Source organism: Schistocerca nitens, chromosome 7, assembly GCF_023898315.1.
Source record: "Schistocerca nitens isolate TAMUIC-IGC-003100 chromosome 7, iqSchNite1.1, whole genome shotgun sequence".
NCBI lineage: Eukaryota > Metazoa > Arthropoda > Insecta > Orthoptera > Acrididae > Schistocerca > Schistocerca nitens.
In genome coordinates, this window is record NC_064620.1 from 178,704,484 (window position 1) to 178,723,872 (window position 19,389).

At 42.2% G+C, this 19,389-nt stretch overlaps 1 protein-coding gene and 1 non-coding gene across 4 annotated transcripts in view; one reads left to right on the forward strand and one right to left on the reverse strand.

Annotated features, from left to right (window-relative positions):
- LOC126195163 (autophagy-related protein 16-1-like) overlaps window positions 1-19,389 on the forward strand; it is a 651,919-nt gene that overhangs the window by 628,834 nt on the left and 3,696 nt on the right. For all 3 annotated transcript variants that reach the window (XM_049933673.1, XM_049933674.1, XM_049933672.1), the window contains exon 5: window positions 16,013-16,159. In XM_049933673.1, coding sequence (XP_049789630.1) covers window positions 16,013-16,159 — 147 coding nt within the window. The remainder of the gene's footprint in view (window positions 1-16,012; window positions 16,160-19,389) is intronic.
- On the reverse strand, window positions 13,469-13,540 carry Trnai-gau (transfer RNA isoleucine (anticodon GAU)). The gene has a single exon. It is a non-coding gene; the product is annotated as a tRNA-Ile (tRNA).

Sequence of the window (19,389 nt, forward strand, 5' to 3'; positions counted from 1 at the left end):
CATTTAGCCGGCAGATACACCGTGTTCCGACCAGCGCCCGGCCGCGGTCAGAGTTTCTGTCGTGTTGTCGCCCCCAGTGAACATATTATTGTTTGTCACCGCGGGTAAACAAATCACTTAGCTATTTGCAAGTCAGTGGGAAATGTGGGAGGTGCCGGAGGGAAGCGGCCTACATGACACTGGGCGAGCTTCTACCTGGTACATTGTGTAGCTTGTAATTGCCGTTTGGTTGTGTTAAGGGGTAGACTGTCTTGGACAATACATTTGGCTTCCGATCTTGACGTTGCCATTTGCAGCCTATCTCTTTTGAAGAACTCACAAAAATGAAGTATAGGACACTAACAGTTTCGTTAACCCCTTCACTACTAAAATGAATTTTGGCTGTGGTAGTAATCATTAGTATAGCCAGAGATATAATGTGATTATACAAAAATAACTATAATTCACAACCATCAATTTTGATTAGACTTTAACATTTTTGCTTGTCGTCATTAAATAGCACCATGAACTGCATAATACGGTCGATCGACAAAAAGATATCAAATCAACTAAATGATGAAGCCTGTTGCTTCTACCAAAGTTGATCTTCATGTCTTTATGTTCCAACGCTACTGTTCGTTGGAGATCGTTTGTCAAGCGATAAATGTACAAAAATAGAGGGTGGCACAAACATTTAAAGGCACATCTATACACACTATGTGTTGTTGTTGTTGTTGTTGTTGTTGTTGTGGTCTTCAGTCCTGAGACTGGTTTGATGCAGCTCTCCATGCTACTCTATCCTGTGCAAGCTTCTTCATCTCCCAGTACCTACTGCAACCTACATCCTTCTGAATCTGCTTAGCGTATTCATCTCTTGGTCTCCCTCTACGATTTTTGCCCTCCACGCTACCCTCCAACGCTAAATTTGTGATCCCTTGTTGCCTCAAAACATGTCCTGCCTACCGATCCCTTCCTCTAGTCAAGTTGTGCCACAAACTTCTCTTCTCCCCAATCCTACTCAATACCTCCTCATTAGTTACGTGATCTACCCACCTTATCTTCAGCATTCTTCTGTAGCACCACATTTCGAAAGCTTCTATTCTCTTCTTGTCCAAACTGGTTATCGTCCATGTTTCACTTCCATACATGGCTACACTCCATACAAATACTTTCAGAAACGACTTCCTGACACTTAAATCTATACTCGATGTTAACAAATTTCTCTTCTTCAGAAACGCTTTCCTTGCCATTGCCAGTCTACATTTTATATCCTCTCTACTTCGACCATCATCAGTTATTTTACTCCCTAAATAGCAAAACTCCTTTACTACTTTAAGTGTCTCATTTCCTAATCTAATCCCCTCAGCATCGCCCGATTTAATTTGACTACATTCCATTATCGTTTTGCTTTTGTTGATGTTCATCTTATATCCTCCTTTCAAGACACTGTCCATTCCGTTCAACTGCTCTTCCAAGTCCTTTGCTGTCTCTGATAGAATTACAATGTCATCGGCGAACCTCAAAGTTTTTACTTCTTCTCCATGAATTTTAATACCTACTCCGAATTTTTCTTTTGTTTCCTTTACTGCTTGCTCAATATACAGATTGAATAACATCGGGGAGAGGCTACAACCCTGTCTCACTCCTTTCCCAACCACTGCTTCCCTTTCATGTCCCTCGACTCTTATAACTGCCATCTGGTTTCTGTACAAATTGTAAATAGCCTTTCGCTCCCTGTATTTTACCCCTGCCACCTTCATAATTTGAAAGAGAGTATTCCAGTTAACGTTGTCAAAAGCTTTCTCTAAGTCTACAAATGCTAGAAACGTAGGTTTGCCTTTTCTTAATCTTTCTTCTAAGATAAGTCGTGAGGTTAGTATTGCCTCACGTGTTCCAAAATTTCTACGGAATCCAAACTGATCTTCCCCGAGGTCGGCTTCTACCAGTTTTTCCATTCGTCTGTAAAGAATTCGTGTTAGTATTTTGCAGCTGTGACTTATTAAACTGATAGTTCGGTAATTTTCACATCTGTCAACACCTGCTTTCTTTGGGATTGGAATTATTATATTCTTCTTGAAGTCTGTGGGTATTTCGCCTGTCTCATACATCTTGCTTACCAGATGGTAGAGTTTTGTCATGACTGGTTCTCCCAAGGCCATCAGTAGTTCTAATGGAATGTTGTCTACTCCCGGGGCCTTGTTTCGACTCAGGTCTTTCAGTGCTCTGTCAAACTCTTCACGCAGTATCTTATCTCCCATTTCATCTTCATCTACATCCTCTTCCATTTCCATAATATTGTCTTCATGTACATCGCCCTTGTATAAACCCTCTATACACTCCTTCCACCTTTCTGCCTTCCCTTCTTTGCTTAGAACTGGGTTGCCATCTGAGCTCTTGATATTCATACAAGTGGTTCTCTTCTCTCCAAAGGTTCAAATGGTTCAAATGGCTCTGAGCACTATGGGACTCAACTGCTGTGGTCATAAGTCCCCTAGAACTTAGAACTACTTAAACCTAACTAACCTAAGGACAGCACACAACACCCAGCCATCACGAGGCAGAGAAAATCCCTGACCCCGCCGGGAATCGAACCCGGGAACCCGGGCGTGGGAAGCGAGAACGCTACCGCACGACCACGAGATGCGGGCTTCTCTCCAAAGGCCTGTTTAATTTTCCTGTAGGCAGTATCTATCTTACCCCTAGTGAGACAAGCCTCTACGTCCTTACATTTGTCCTCTAGCCATCCCTGCTTAGCCATTTTGCACTTCCTGTCGATCTCATTTTTGAGACGTTTGTATTCCTTTTTGCCTGCTTCATTTACTGCATTTTTATATTTTCACCTTTCATCAATTAAATTCAATATTTCTTCTGTTACCCAAGGATTTCTATTAGCCCTCGTCATTTTACCTACTTGATCCTCTGCTGCCTTCACTACTTCATCCCTCAGAGCTACCCATTCTTCTTCTACTGTATTTCTTTCCCCCATTCCTGTCAAATGTTCCCTTATGCTCTTCCTGAAACTCTCTACAACCTCTGGTTTTTTCAGTTTATCCAGGTCCCATCTCCTTAAATTCCCACCTTTTTGCAGTTTCTTCAGTTTCAATCTGCAGTTCATAAACAATAGATTGTGGTCAGAATCCACATCTGCCCCTGGAAATGTCTTACAATTTAAAACCTGGTTCCTAAATCTCTGTCTTACCATTATATAATCTATCTGATACATTTTAGTATCTCCAGGATTCTTCCAGGTGTACAACCTTCTTTTATGATTCTTGAACCAAGTGTTAGCTATGATTAAGTTATGCTCTGTGCAAAATTCTACCAGGCGGCTTCCTCTTTCATTTCTTCCCCCCAATCCATATTCACCTACTATGTTTTCTTCTCTCCCTTTTCCTACTGACGAATTCCAGTCACCCATGACTATTAAATTTTCGTCTCCCTTCACTACCTGAATAGTTTCTTTTATCTCGTCATACATTTTATCAATTTCTTCATCATCTGCAGCGCTAGTTGGCATATAAACTTGTACTACTGTAGTAGGCGTGGGCTTCGTGTCTATCTTGGCCACAATAATGCGTTCACTATGCTGTTTGTAGTAGCTAACCCGCACTCCTATTTTTTTATTCATTATTAAAGCTACTCCTGCATTACCCCTATTTGATTTTGTATTTATAACCCTGTAATCACCTGACCAAAAGTCTTGTTCCTCCTGCCACCGAACTTCACTAATTCCCACTATATCTAACTTTAACCTATCCATTTCCCTTTTTAAATTTTCTAACCTACCTGCCCGATTAAGGGATCTGACATTCCACGCTCCGATCCGTAGAACGCCAGTTTTCTTTCTCCTGATAACGACGTCCTCTTGAGTAGTCCTCGCCCGGAGATCCGAATGGGGGACTATTTTACCTCTGGGTTATTTTACCCAAGAGGACGCCATCATCATTTAATCATACAGTAAAGCTGCATGTCCTCGGGAAAAATTACGGCTGTAGTTTCCCCTTGCTTTCAGCCGTTCGCAGTACCAGCACAGCAAGGCCATTTTGGTTAATGTTACAAGGCCAGATCAGTCAATCATCCAGACTGTTGCCCCTGCAACTACTGAAAAGGCTGCTGCCCCTCTTCAGGAACCACATGTTTGTCTGGCCTCTCAACAGATACCCCTCCGTTGTGGTTGCACCTACGGTACGGCCATCTGTATCGCTGAGGCACGCAAGCCTCCCCACCAACGGCAAGGTCCATGGTTCATGGGATACAGGAAACGAATCTGAGGACTTTATAATAAGGAGTTAATTATCGATTTTTTTTTCTGTAACAACATAAACTTTCTACAACTACATCTGTTCTCAGTAAGTCATTACGGTTTCTGATGGAGGCTGTTTTTGGTACCATTATCTGATTTCTCCCACCCCTTCTCCCCTTTCCCCCTTGCACTGATGAATGGCGCATCGGGAGAATTATTGTCTGTATTAGCTCTAATTTCTTGAATTGTGGATATTTCGCGATACATAGGTGGGGTGTCGTAATATTCTTCCCGACTCTTTCCGGGGCTCGCTCCCCCGGAATTTCAACTGTAAACCTATCCGTGATGCATGTCTGTCTTGTACTGTCTGCCACTTGAGTTGGTTGAGCATCGACGTAAAGCTCTCGCGCCATTTAAACCATCCCGTGATGAAACGCGCTGCTCTTCGTTGGATCTTGCCTACTTCTTCTAGTAATTGAACCTGATAAGAGTCCCAGACTGACGAGCAGTACTCAAGAATCGTTGTAACAAGTATTTTGTAAGCTACTTCTTTAATGAATGAATTACGTTTCCTAAGAATTATACCTGTGAATGTGGCATCTGCTCTTCCTAAAATTTGTCTTAAGTGACTGTTCCGTTCCAGGTCGCCCGGACAGCAACTCCTAGGTATTTTACTGTACTTATATTTCCATAGACTTGTCGCCATTAGCGTAGTTGTATAGTAGTGGATTTCTTCGCCTATTTAAGGACAGCACGTTACATTTATTTGCCTTGAGAGTCAACTGCCAGTTCCTACACCAGTCATCAGTCCTCAGGAAGTCGTCTTGCAGTTCGCTATTCTCTTCTGGCGTACTGCAGTCTTATATACAATGTATGGCTATGACTTCAGTTCACACAAACTGTTTAAAGTAATAACAGCCAGTTTCAATGCATTAATTAGAACTGCATATACAGAGGTGTCCAGAAAAATGTAGAAACTCGTCGATAGTTAAAATTTTTGGAACAAAATGACATCGCTGCAATTTTGCGCGGTCGCTTAGTCTATTATTTTCTCAGTAGATGGCTTAAATGGCTCTGAGCACTATGGGACTTAACTTATGAGGTCATCAGTCCCTTAGAACTACTTAAACCTAACTAACCTAAGGACATCACACACATCCACGCCCGAGGCAGGATTCGAACCTGCGACCGTAGCGGTCGCGCGGTTCCAGACTGTAGCGCCTAGAACCGCTCGGCCACTGCGGCCGGCTTTCTCAGTAGATCTTGGTGCACATTTTCTAGCGAGTGACAGTGCAACTGGAATGAAATAAGATTGTCATTTGAAAAACGCAAAGCCGTATTGAAGTGGTACTGGAAGTAAGAAAACATGATGGAGGTACAGCGGCAATGACGTAATGTGTACGGAAATCATCCACCAACTAGTACAACAGTTTATGGTATTCGAAATAAATTTTAAACCGACGCTACTGTTCAGGGTGTGCATAAGGAAAGGTTCTGGTCGATCTAAAACATCAACATTTCCAGCTTCTAGCACTGCTATGTTGTAACATTTTACTCGGTCACGTCAGAAATCTGTGAAGCAGGGTGCACATGAAATCGGGGTAAGCCCATCAAGCGTACGACCACTTCTGAAGGCTGCAGAGTGGAAAGTTTACATTCCAAGATAGCTGCACGTTATGAACGAGGACTACCCGGATCGGAATTTGGCATGAATACTGCGAGTGGTTTGAAGGCATGCTTCGCGAGGATGAATGGTTTGCAGAGATGGTTATCTGGTCTAACGAGGCCCAGTTCAAACTGGACGGCACCGTAAGCCGCCACGACTGCGTGTACTGGGCTTCTGAAAATCTTAACGTCATGTTGACAAACGCGTTAAACTACCGGCTGTTAAGTGTGGTGTGGTGTGTCACCACGCCGTTTGATAGCCCATTCTTCTTTGAAGGTACCGTAACTGGTAAGGTGTATCTTCATACGCTGCAAACATCGATTTTACTTGCGATCCGAGAGGTGTTGTGAAATGGAAGATTTTACCTACCACAAGATGGCGCTCCGCCTCTCTTCACTGCCACTGAGATGTCAGGGCCTACATGGATGAAAATCCAATTGGACGATGGATAGGTCGAAGAGAAACTGATAAGTATCCACCATCGTCTCCACAACTTACACCTCTTGACTTCTACCTTCTACTTCTTCATCTTTCTTCTTGACTGCCCTTGCGTCACTGCCGTAAAATTCTACACTCCAGACAAAAAAGAAAAAAATAGTCTTTTTCGTAGTTGTATCAGAATTAACTTTGTTGTCAAAAAAACTTTTCACCTTTTGAAAAGCTTTTTACTTACTGATATTCTACTTGTTGTCTCTTGCACAGAGCTTACATTTGCTAAGTGGCTAATAGAATTTACTTGTTCGAATGTGTATCCTTGCGGGACAACATTCTGCATCGTACAAGGCAACTGTGCGTATTGCAGAGTTTTATATTTTCGACGTTAGTCGCTCCGGGAGCTTCTTATCACAGCAACTATTGTATGTCTTTTCAACCGTGTTAGCAATGCTTGGTGTAGATGGCGGACAATGACTGGTGTGCTTTTTGGTTATATGATGTCGGAGCAACTCAAATCTAAAATACACCGCTCTGAAATTCGCCCATTTTCCTTGTACGGTGCAGAATAATGGCCTGCAACAAAAACAGCACTGCGACGACTTGGCTGCAGTGGAAATTAGAATGTTTCGGTGGACGTCCATCCTGACATTTCACGATCATGTGTACAATCAAGAAACTCGCATGTTGTACGAGGTGGCATCTGCGGCGAGGAGGTGAACCAAAGCTGTCTATGGTGGTATGGACAAGTACTTCGAGGAGGTATAGAAATAACAGCAAAACGCGGGTTTTCGTTGATGGTATACCAACTAGGCTCCATATAGACGTTAAGATAGCTGATCTCCACCCTTACTTATACATTTAAGGACAAACGCTGAGGAAGAAGACGAAATGTCTTCCGATCCAGTTCCATTCTGACGTAATCTCATATTTACTGACCCTCATCTCATTCGTCTTTCCCACAATTAACTTCATTTCGTACTCTTTCTCCCATTTCTGCGACCCTGTCCACCAAACATGTCAGTTCTTCCTCTGTTCCGTCCACAGTGAATGTCATCAGAATAGTTATTTGTTGGCTTCTTTACTGACATTGGAATTCCTCCATCGCACGTAAATAGTTTGAACTGACCATGAATCGTGTGCGCTACGTCGATATGTCCGTGTCAGTGCTGCTTCCGCCCAGTTTGCACGGTTGCGACCAGATGAGTTACGGACAAATATACGCTGCGTGTTTATAAGCTCGTCAGTGTGCAGTCACCTCGGTAACTCGCAATTTGTTATCTCAGCATAATCCCAACACAAGCTCTCACTGGGCCCGTCCATAAAACAAAAACATTCGCAAATGTCTCCTCCATTGCTGCTATTCGCATGTGGAGCACGTTACTGTGCACTCGGTGCACACTTCAGTACCGTGTTGCATGTAAGAATGAGCTGGAGCACTAAGTTTTGCGAACCTCGTAACTTTCACCTAAAATGATTTACACATTTGGCCATTTCTCTGTGTCAAACAGTGAAGAAACTCCTCTCACGATCTCGTAGTCACGCATCGTTCTCTTTCCGTTTCTCACTAGTCACATCGCTTCTTTCTCCCACTCTTCACAAGTCGAGTTCTATAACATTTGTTTTCTTTCTCTCTTTCATCCCTTCTCTCACGTCCACTAATGCCACAGACCTCAGTCTACATCTGCCTACCTGTGATTTGTCTTTATTATTATGCTGTTCACAAAAAATATAAACTGAGTTTTATCTTCGATAGCAATTACCTCTGTGGCCGTGTTGGTATAGCGAGGGAACGCTAGATTCCGGCTCTGGAACTTCCGGATTCGATTCCGTGTAGGAGCAGAGATTTTTCCTCGTTCTGGTCGCTCCGCGATGACTCTAGGTCCATTCAGCCAGCTTTAAATGAGCATGTGGCTTCTTTCCTCAGGGATCAAAGGCGCACCGCCATCTCCCTCCCTCCCCCTCTTTTCAGAGGCCGCGGTGCAGAAGGGCTACAGTCCTGCCAATAGTACGGTCACGGTCTGTGCACAGATATTTCGCCTTCACTTTAAGAAGTTACTGATTTCATTTTTGATACAGTATGTTAAAAAAAGGTGTCGAACATTTTGAGATATGCTATTACTCATCGAAATAAAAAGAACAACAACAGCAATAAGCAAGGATCCTGAAACGCATACTTTCTGAGATATGACTACTTGTTCCTAGCAGTTCTGCAGATGAGTACAGTTGTTGAAACAGGGTCAGCGGAGTGTTTTGATGTCTTTCAGTACCACAGTACTCGAGGTCCACAATAGTGTGAGCAGTAGGTAGCGTGCAGTCATTTGTTGGTTCGTTGATTGATTTGGGGAAGGGGACCAAACAGCGAGGTCATCGGTCCGATCGGATTATGGAAGGATGGAGAACGAAGTCGGCCGTGCCCTTTCAAAGGAACCAACACGGCATTCGCCTGAATCGATTTAGGAAAATGACGGAAAACCTAGATCAGGATGGTCGGACGCGGATTTGAACCGTCGTCCTCTCGAATGCAGTCATTTGTGCACTTCGATTCGTATTGTACTGTAGGTAATGTGTTTCGTGTTAATGTGTGTTGTTGTACAGATAATTACCTGCGACTGTGGATATTTATATCAGTGCGTTACTTACTTACGCAGAAAACTTTTGTATTAGCTCTTATTGCGGTAGTAATGGTTCAGTCCATTTTGTTAATAGTTTTTCGCCACCTGTTTGTCATGAAGCCTGTTGCTCGCGGACATGATTTTCAGTAGTCGTTCAGCAAATCGGAGAAACATCCGAGGCCATATCCTCTAAGCTCGAAAAAATATTCCCCTGATAAGGCTTTTACAAGTCACAAAAGAGAATTTTAAGGATGACAAGAATATATTAGGTAAGAGAAGAAAGCAACAAGAAAATACTTCAAAAGTCATCAACAAAGAAAGAAAACCTGTGTGGCAGGAAGACGAGGTTTTGAAAATATGTAAAGAATGCTTCCAAAAACTATATAAAAGACAACATGAAACAAATACACGTGATGAAATAGACGAGACGAAAGAAATATCACCATCACAGAGGAAATAGAAACAGAAGATCTTCAGATGTGTGTGTAGAGAAAGTTGTATTAGAAATTAAATATGGCTCTTGGAGTAGATGACATCGCAGTGTAAATGATTAAAGCCGCAGGACCTGTCGTAATTTGGTGGCTGTATAGAACAGGAGGATAGTATAGACATACGGAAAGATTCCTGATGATTAGGCAAAGGCAATTATTGTACCTATCTTTAAGAATGGTAGTAAGGCGCTCTGTGAGCATTGCAGAAGAATAGCACTACTGTGCCATTTCATGAATGTTTACAAAAATATAATTTTACAGAAGATCAGGAACAACATATATCCACAGTTACGAGAGAAACAACAAGGATTTCAACCAGGGAGATCAACTATAGATGCCATATTTGCGGCCAGACAGGTTGTAGAAAAGAGGTGGGAATTTTGGAAAGAGATCATAGTTGCACTGTTAGGACGGCAGAGATATAGTAAGATCTGAATACACTGGAACTGTCAAAAGGAGTGTAACTGAGAATCAGTAACATGTACAGAAAGTGCCTAAATTATGTTATGATAGACGATAAAAAATCAGACTTGTTTATAACACACAGAGAGGTTCGGCAAGGAAATGTTTTCTCACCAGTGCTTTTTAATATAGTCACGGACAACATCATAGGGAAAGTTCGTCAAGGGTCAATAGCAGATGATATGGAAATCACAGCATATTGCGGATTATGTGATGATTTGGGAAGAAAATGATCAAAAATGGGAAGAACACAGCTGAACACTTAACAGAGAGTAATTGAAGAAGCAGGCACGGAAATGAGCTCAACAAAAAGTGAAATAAAAAAAATCTGCAGGAAAAATGAAAAAGTGAAGGATGTAACTTACAGCGGAAAAATTAGCAAAGAAGTAAATGCTTTCAAGTATTTAGGAAGTAAATTAACCAAGAAAGGAAACATAAATGATGAAATTTCGGAGAGAATAGAAAGTTGTTAGAAATTTTATTATTGCGTATCGGACGAAGACCAATTGGAAGACCACGAACAAGATGGAGAGACCAGGTGAAGGATGATGTTTGACTGCAGAGGGAGGAGATGCCGAGATATAGACTGTGGGAGAAAAGAGATGCTTGGAAGAGGCTCTATGAACGACCTGCGTAAGTAGAAACGTTTCAGGAAATACAAGAAGAAGAAAAGGCTTTTACAGCGCCTTATGGATTTAGGTTCTCTAGAATAGCTATACAGTGGACACCTCGCTCAGTGCGTGCGATTGACGTTCAGAAAGAACCGCTACGTTTTGTGGACGAGTATCCTGGAAACTGTGGGCGAAAATTGGCAGCAGCGGAATGCGCGAGCCATCCTCTTGTCTGAGTGGTTCTTCGTGACCAGTTGCTGTACTTAGATGCGCAGCTCCTCCTTACGCCGAAAGGCAGACGGAAATGTTGCCATGGAGTCATGTTGAGTACCTTCTACGAACAAGTATTTAGGTCGCGGGAAATATGCGTTTTCGGAACCATGATAATTGCAGATTTTCTTGTTTCGATGAGTACTACCATCTCTCAAAACATACGACACTCATTTAAAAATCTTTTAATATAACACAGTACTTGAAATATTTTTTTGTATCGAAATTATGTGAACTGAATCAGTTAACATGATGAGTTATAGTGGAAGGCCACTGCTTTTTGGTATTACTCACCTAACTACAATTGAAACTAAGATTTCTTATTTTTAAAAATTCTTTTATATCATGCAACAGTTTATGATAAAGATTTGTCTATGGAATAAGAGTTGCCCTGAAGAAATTAATTTAGGTTAAATATAAAACTTACTTTACTACATATCAGACATTTTATGTTACAGACCAAATGATCAAAAATTTTTGTTAGTGCATCTTAAACTTTCTAAGCTGCTGACAGCTTGAATAGTGACTAATAAACGTTATTTTTGTTTCAAGTACTGTAGACAAAAACATTTCTATTCTTGTCAAGTTGTGATGGATTATTTATGACGGATCTTAATAGCGAATTTATATACTGTGGAGTTGCAATAAAATGCCTAACACCTTGAAGAGCTACCTATAAGTTGACTGCGAGTGTACATCACATATTATTCGTACCACTCGCTTGGATGCAATCAATACGTTATTTCTAAGTAATGAGTTTCACCAGAAAAGTTTTCCTTAAGTTGTTACTGAATAAAAATATGCAAAATATGTTAGGAGGCTGATTCGTTTTTTCTACGACTAGCAATTATACGAAGAGCAAAAATAGACGAACTAAATTTTTTGAGTAGCTCATTAATATGTTTCTTCATCAACATGTACACTCAAAATTCGGAGCATTCTGAGAAACGTCATTAAGTTCGTGGTGCAGTACCTCTAAGCACTATCCACTGGAGTCGACAGCGTGAATTTGCAGCTTCAGGACTGATTAAAAACGCCAAAGAAGCGACATTGACAACTGTCCTGCACAACGGATAAATGCACCACACGGTTAAGAGTTGCTTTATCTCTAATTGTATGTGTATGAAGTTCGACTACTTCTGTTGCTTTCTCTCTAATTGTATGTGTAGAAAGTTCGACTAACGTATTTAGTTTTTTAGTTTTGCGGCTATGAGACTCGGCTATGGGAGCTTTACAGAGAGAACACGCTTCGTTATTAAATAATCCTGACCCTGTATCGTGATCGGAAAGAATGTCGCGTTGAAGTAATAACAGTACAATCAATGTTACTTCCCCCAAACTCATGCACTCTTGTCAACAGTTCAGCTCATTTCACATTCATGCTGAAGTAACCATTGCTGCACTGCATTTCAGTATTAATTTAATAGGTTACCACTGTTCGTGGAAGCTGTTTCGCATCTGCTCCAGTATCAATATGTTTCTATAACCGAACGTACTGACTAACAGGCACGATGTTTTTTCTTACAAAAGTATCAGACATAATTCCGTGCACCTTGCCGCGAATGAATCGAATCATTAATTACTTTAATCCTGCAACCCGACGTAATATATTCAACTCATAATTAACTCTTTATAAAATTCTTCAGACAATTTATACGCTACGCAGTTCTACGCGACTACTTGCGGTACCCAAACATTCCCCACTCGCACATACGCGCGCGACCAGTAGCGTTTGGTCATTGTTGACGTTAAATAGCAACACAACGCCCCCACCAAAAAACAGGTGTGCTCAGCTTCAAAAATTCCAGAAATTGCACCGTAACAGCAAAGATTGCAATACTTCTAGGTCAGTACTCCTTACATTAGTATCATCTGCAAAAAGTGGCTCATTGTTTGGGTGTCACCACAATCACACACACTGTCACTTGAAACAATGAGCCACATTCTGAATGTACAATCAGACGCTTCCCTGGTGGCATTGAGAAGCTCCATCAAGCATCCCACGAGGCACTCCGCTGGATCGAGTCCATCAACATCCGAGTGTAGTCTGAGCCGTTTTAAAACTTGTGTACTATATATAATTTCACATGCTCATATATATATATATATATATATATATATATATATATATATATATATATATATATATATATTTGTTTTGCTAAATGTGTATTACTGTAATTGATGCATTCGATAATAATAAAAATCTACAAAAAGTAACAATTCTACTGAACGAATGTTAGTGAAAGATCATTCTCATACATAAAATGTAGGTGTACACCCAAAATTGAATCCTCTGGAGCTCCGTTCGTGATTTGTTCCCTGCCACTACAGTGTTCTGTTCTTGCGAGATTGTTTGAATTATTCAGCCACAACGTTTTGAATTATGTTTGTTAGGATTCAGGACTGATGTTTATAAAAATATGAATTCCATAAAACGTAAATTTTCAGAGAGTAATATGATCTACATGGACAGATCACAAAAAGTTACCAACTAGCGATATTTAAGAATTTAAGGCGACCTGCAATATTTGGTGAGTGAATGTATAAATAGCATTCTCAGATGAGCAACGGTTCTGGAATCCAAATTGCGATGTGCTAAGTAGACTGGTTCTCAAATGAAACCATACGGTTCCAGAGACGTTTCCAAGTCTCGTATGCCTGTCATGTAGGAAACAGAAGCAACAAATGAAAAGTTGTACCAAGATCGGGATTCGAACCTGTGTCTTCTGCTCATCAGGCAGATGCGCTGGCCACTACGCCATCATGGCACGGTGGCTCGCCTCCCTCCTCAATCCGAATTCCCATTCATGCCTCAGCCCTCTTGGCGTTCCCCCTAAACTCGAACGGCACTGCAGAGGGTCTTCATCTGTATTGCTGCACCTCATCAACGAAAGAACTCCTACCTAAAACCCAGGAATAGTTGCATTAATCAAGTTAAGCAGTAGGCTTCCAGAGATCTTTTCAGGTCTCAAACGTCTGTGCTGAGATGCTATTCCACTACATTTTGGGTATTAATGAACCGATTTAGCTGTATTTGGTCCTTTATTATTAGATCACTGCCGGTTTAGCGGCACAGAAAGGTGCATCTTCAGGTGAACTTACAACTAAAACATTATAGCTAAAATCTCGGAACTTTCTATCCGACATTGGTTGCCCGTCAGAGCAAAACATCGTTAAAAGACCGAAGAAGCGGACCCATCCACTACATTGGAATCCGGCTGTTTTTTTCTATGACATACCGCATTTTAGCGGTGTTTTGTTCTGACGGACAACGAATATTGGGTACATAGTTCGGAGCATTTTAGCTCTGATGTTTTAGTTATATGTTCACCTCAAATGTAGCTTTCAGTGCCACGAAACCAGTAATGATACAATAGTAAAGGACTAAGTGCAGCTGAAGCGGTTTACCTGGTGTACCGGTATGAAATGAGCGTTAAGATACAAATGTGTCGATAGGAAACATTTGTTGTGAACGAGCCTTAATTTTTTTTGTTTCGTTGGTATGACATCTGTCAAAGATATTTAGTATACATCAAGTCATGGAACAAACAACATCATATGTTTTCATTGTGTTAACAATGTTGAATTTTGCACCAGAAAGTGATGATTTGCGGAAAGCATTAATTTTTTGTTTTCATTTGAAAAAAAAAGTGTGCAGACTCGCATCGAATGCTTGTCAAGGCATATGGTGATTATGCTCTATCAGAAGCAACATGCAAAAGATGGTTTCAACGGTTCAGAAATAATGATTTTGATGTAAGAAATGAAGAACGTGGAAGACCACCAAAAAAGTTCGAAGACGCCGAATTGCAAGCAATATTGGATGAAGATGATACTTTGAGTCAGAAGCAAATGGCAGCAATGCTAAATGTTGCACAAAAAACAATTTCTGACCGTTTGAAAGCTGTGGGAAAGATCCAAAAGTGTGGAAAATGGGTGTCACATGATTTGAATGAAAGACAGATAGAAAACCGAAAAACCATTTGTCAAATTTTGCTTCGAAGACATGAAAGAAAATCAATTTTGCATCGATTTGTTACTGGCGATGAAAAATGGATTTATTTTAAGAATCCTAAACGGGAAAAATCATGGGTTAATCCACGACAACCATCAACATTGCCTGCAAAACCAGATCGATTCGGCAAGAAGACAATGATCTGTGTTTGGTGGGATCAGAAAGGTGTGGTGTATCATGAGCTTCTAAAACCCGGTGAAACTGTGAATACTAATCGCTACAGACAACAAATGATCAATTTGAACTATGCATTGATCGAAAAAAGCCCAGAATGGGCCAGAAGATATGGCAAAGTAACTTTTTTACACGACAATGCACCTGCACACAAAGCAAAACTGGTTCAGGATACAATTACTTGGCTGGGAGCTGCTACCCAACCCGCCGTATTCACCAGACTTGGCCCCTTCCGACTACCATTTTTTTTCTTTTTCATCAGTGGGACACGAATTGGCTGAGGAACACTTCGATTCCTACGAAGAAGTCGAAAATTGATTGGTTTGCTTCAAAAGACGAACATTTGTATTGGCGTGGTTTCCACAAATTGCCAGAATGGTGGTCAAAATGTATAGAAAGCAATGGTCAGTACTTTGAATAAAATGTTTTTACTTTTCAGTTCAAAATTAGTATTTCATTTTCACAAAAAAACGCTCATTTCATACCGACACACCTGGTATTGATACTCAGGATGACTACTCGTAGCTGAGACTGCCCTACCTGCAGGGTTGTCTGCTATTCCAATACAGTTGAAGAGTCTCTGCAATGGTGTTCGAGTTAAGGGAGAATACCAAGTGGACTCAGGCTTGAATGTGAATTTGGATTGAGAAGGGACGCGTGCTAGGGTAGTACGTGCATCGTGCAAAGCCTCTCTGCCAGAGTGGCGTACTGGTTAGTGGTTTTGCCTAACGAGCGGGAGACACAGGTTCGAATCCCAGCCTCGGTACAAATTTTCATTCATTGCCCCAGTTTGTGTATATAAATGGATTCTACTTAAATGTGAGATTACTCTTACGTGCATTGTATTATTATTTGATTCCATATTTGATGTAAGACTTTTTATTACATAGGCCATGTCTTGCAATGAATATAATGTAAAAGATAAGATGGCTAGTGTCACGTATAAGAGGGCCGTGATCTCATCCTAATAAATAAAATAAATATTTAGAGTGACGGTAGTAGGACTGTGCTGACAGGAGAGTGACGTCTGTGTGGTGGTGGTGTTTTGCAGGGCGGAGAACTTCCGCGTGGTGTGCGACTGGGCGCGCGCCGCCTTCAGCGCCGACGGGCGGCACGTGGCGGCCGGCTCCGCGGACGGCTCGCTGCTCGTCTGGGCCGTCGCCACCGGCAAGCTGGAGCACACGCTGCAGGAGCACGGGTGAGTGGCGGGTGGCGCGCCCGCCGGGGCCAGTGCACAGGCTAGGAGCACTGCCTCAGCGAAACACGCAGGTGTTACTGAAATCTTTTTAAAATTGTATACAGGGTGTCACAAAAAGGTACGGCCAAACTTTCAGGAAACATTCCTCACACACAAATAAAGAAGAGATGTTATGTGGACATGTGTCCGGAAACGCTTAATTTCCATTTTAGAGCTCACCAGTTTCGTCAGTATGTACTGTACTTCGTCGATTCACCGCCAATTGGCCCAATTGAAGGAAGGTATTGTTGACTTCGGTGTTTGTGTTGACATGCGACTCATTGCTCTACAGTACTAGCATCAAGCACATCAGTACGTAGCATCAACAGGTTACTGTTCATCACGAACGTGGTTTTGCAGTCAGTGCAATGTTTACAAATGCGGAGTTGGCAGATGCCCATTTGATGTATGGATTAGCACGGGGCAATAGCCGTGGTGCGGTATGTTTGTATCGGGACAGATTTCCAGAACGAAGGTGTCCCGACAGGAACACGTTCGAAGCAATTGAGCGGTTTAGGGAGCACGGAACATTCCAGCCTATGACTCGCGACTGGGGAAGAGAACGACGAGGACACCTGCAATGGACGAGGCAATTCTTCGTGCAGTTGACGATAACCCTAATGCCAGCGTCAGAGAAGTTGCTGCTGTACAAGGTAACGTTGACCATGTCACTGTATGGAAAGTGCTACGGGAGAACCAGTTGTTTCCGTACCATGTACAGCGTGTGCAGGCACTATCAGCAGCTGATTGGCCTCCACGGGTACACTTCTGCGAATGGTTCATCCAACAATGTGTCAATCCTTATTTCAGTGCAAATGTTCTCTTTACGGATGAGGCTTCATTCCAACGTGATCAAATTGTAAATTTTCACAATCAACATGTGTGGGCCGACGAGTACCCGCACGCAATTGTGCAATTACGTCATCAACACAGATTTTCTGTGAACGTTTGGGCAGGCATTGTTGGTGATGTCTTGATTGGGCCCCATGTTCTTCTACCTACGCTCAATGGAGCACGTTATCATGATTTCATACGGGATACTCTACCTGTGCTGCTAGAACATGTGCCTTTACAAGTACGACACAACATGTGGTTCATGCACGATGGAGCTCCTGCACATTTCAGTCGAAGTGTTCGTACGCCTCTCAACAACAGATTCGGTGACCGATGGATTGGTATAGGCGGACCGATTCCATGGCCTCCACGCTCTCCTTACCTCAACCCTCTTGTCTTTCATTTATGGGGGCATTTGAAAGCTCTTGTCTACGCAACCCCGGTACCAAATGTAGAGACTCTTCGTGCTCGTATTGTGGACGGCTGTGATACAATACGCCATTCTCCAGGGCTGCATCAGCGCATCAGGGATTCCATGCGACGGAGGGTGGATGCATGTAACCTTGCTAACGGAGGACATTTTGAACATTTCCTGTAACAAAGTGTTTGAAGTCACGCTGGTACGTTCTGTTGCTGTGTGTTTCCATTCCATGATTACTGTGATTTGAAGAGAAGTAATAAAATGAGCTCTAACATGGAAAGTAACCGTTTCGGGACACATGTCCACATAACATATTTTCTTTCTTTGTGTGTGAGGAATGTTTCCTGAAAGTTTGGCCGTACCTTTTTGTAACATCCTGTATACTGCCTGACAAAAGAAAAGAAAAGAAAAAAAAAGAAGTTAAGCACCCATAAGGGTAGGAGGAAACTGCACAGGTTTAGAAGGTGTGTAATGTCATTTCAGAGATTAAAAACTCGAGTGAAATTTCCAGAGAACTTGGGAGTGCGAGCCCACTTATTAATATGACGTTGCACCGCCTCTGGCCTGGATGCATGCACTGGTTCCGTTGGGAAGGCTGTCATAAGGCAGTGGATACTCTTCTGAGGCAAGCTTGTTGACAACTGTTGTAAATGATATCCTGTACACTGGCACTGGGACAAAGTTGACATTCAAACTGGTCCCATCTGTCCCACACGTATTATGTCAGGGACAGCTGTAGGGATCTTGCTGGCATGGGTGTACCTCAACACCACGAAGACAGTCAATAGAGACACTTGCCACGTACGGACGACCATTTTCCTGTTTAGAACTGGCACCACGATACTGCCACATGACAGGTAACACATGAGGATGCAGGACGTCCCCATAGCAGTGGAACTGCAAGTTTACCTGAGGTGCCAATAGCGGCCGTGCGGGATCCTGCAGACGCAATGGAGCACGCCTGCTGAGCTATGCGTGTGGCGGTTCGGTACTTCTAGTGCCCTCTGTCACTGCAATATAGGACGGCCAGTAGCAGTGGCTGACACCACTCGTGCCTGGAGTCACTTCCTTGGGAAATCGATAGCTGGACTCTGTTTCCTGTTGTATCATCTCTAAAGAGTCTTAAATTTGGAGATACGTATTTAAGTAAATCTTCTGTTTGTTGTGTTAGCTTGTTCACTAATCATTTCTGCACCTGTCCAGCTTTCTCACAGTGACCGTTGTCGCATCTCTCTGTATCCCATCTCTCCTTACCATTGTGTAAGAAGTCGTCCACAAGAGTACCACTGTGCTTTCATAGGTCCCTCAGTCGTTACCAGTCATGACCTGACGTCATGGCCAATGGATAACCATACCTCGCATGAGGACCTGTCCTGAGGTCGGTGCTGTGCTCGCCAACGACGGTTATTTGGCGTATGGAGAACTGCGATCTGTGACGAAACACAGTGTGATTCCATTCACATGAAGTCCACACTTTGCAGTAGTGGCACTACTCCAGGCACAGCCGTTTGTGTTGTGTTGCTAACGGCAACCTACGCATGAAACAAAACCAGCTGCACATTTTGCAAGATAAGATACAGATCTTTCATTTAAGGCATTTCCTAAGAATAAATGAACTTCGGATGAAATGGTGAGTTTGATGTGAGATGCTTCTATTTCAGTTATTATTTTATGAAATACTTCGGAACATTCTAGCTCACATTGGAGTCCTGCGGTCAAATATCGTATCTGCTTGAGGACGCTCCCAACTACACTCTCAGAAAAAAAGATGTATCACGAAGGAATTATCCGAATGGGACGGAAATTGGTAGATGTAACGTATATGTATACACAAACGTAAGATCATAATTTCAGAATAATTAATTGATTTATTCAAGAGAAAGTGTTTCACAAGTTCTGCAAGTCAGTAACACGTTCGTCTTCCTTTGGCCCTTAT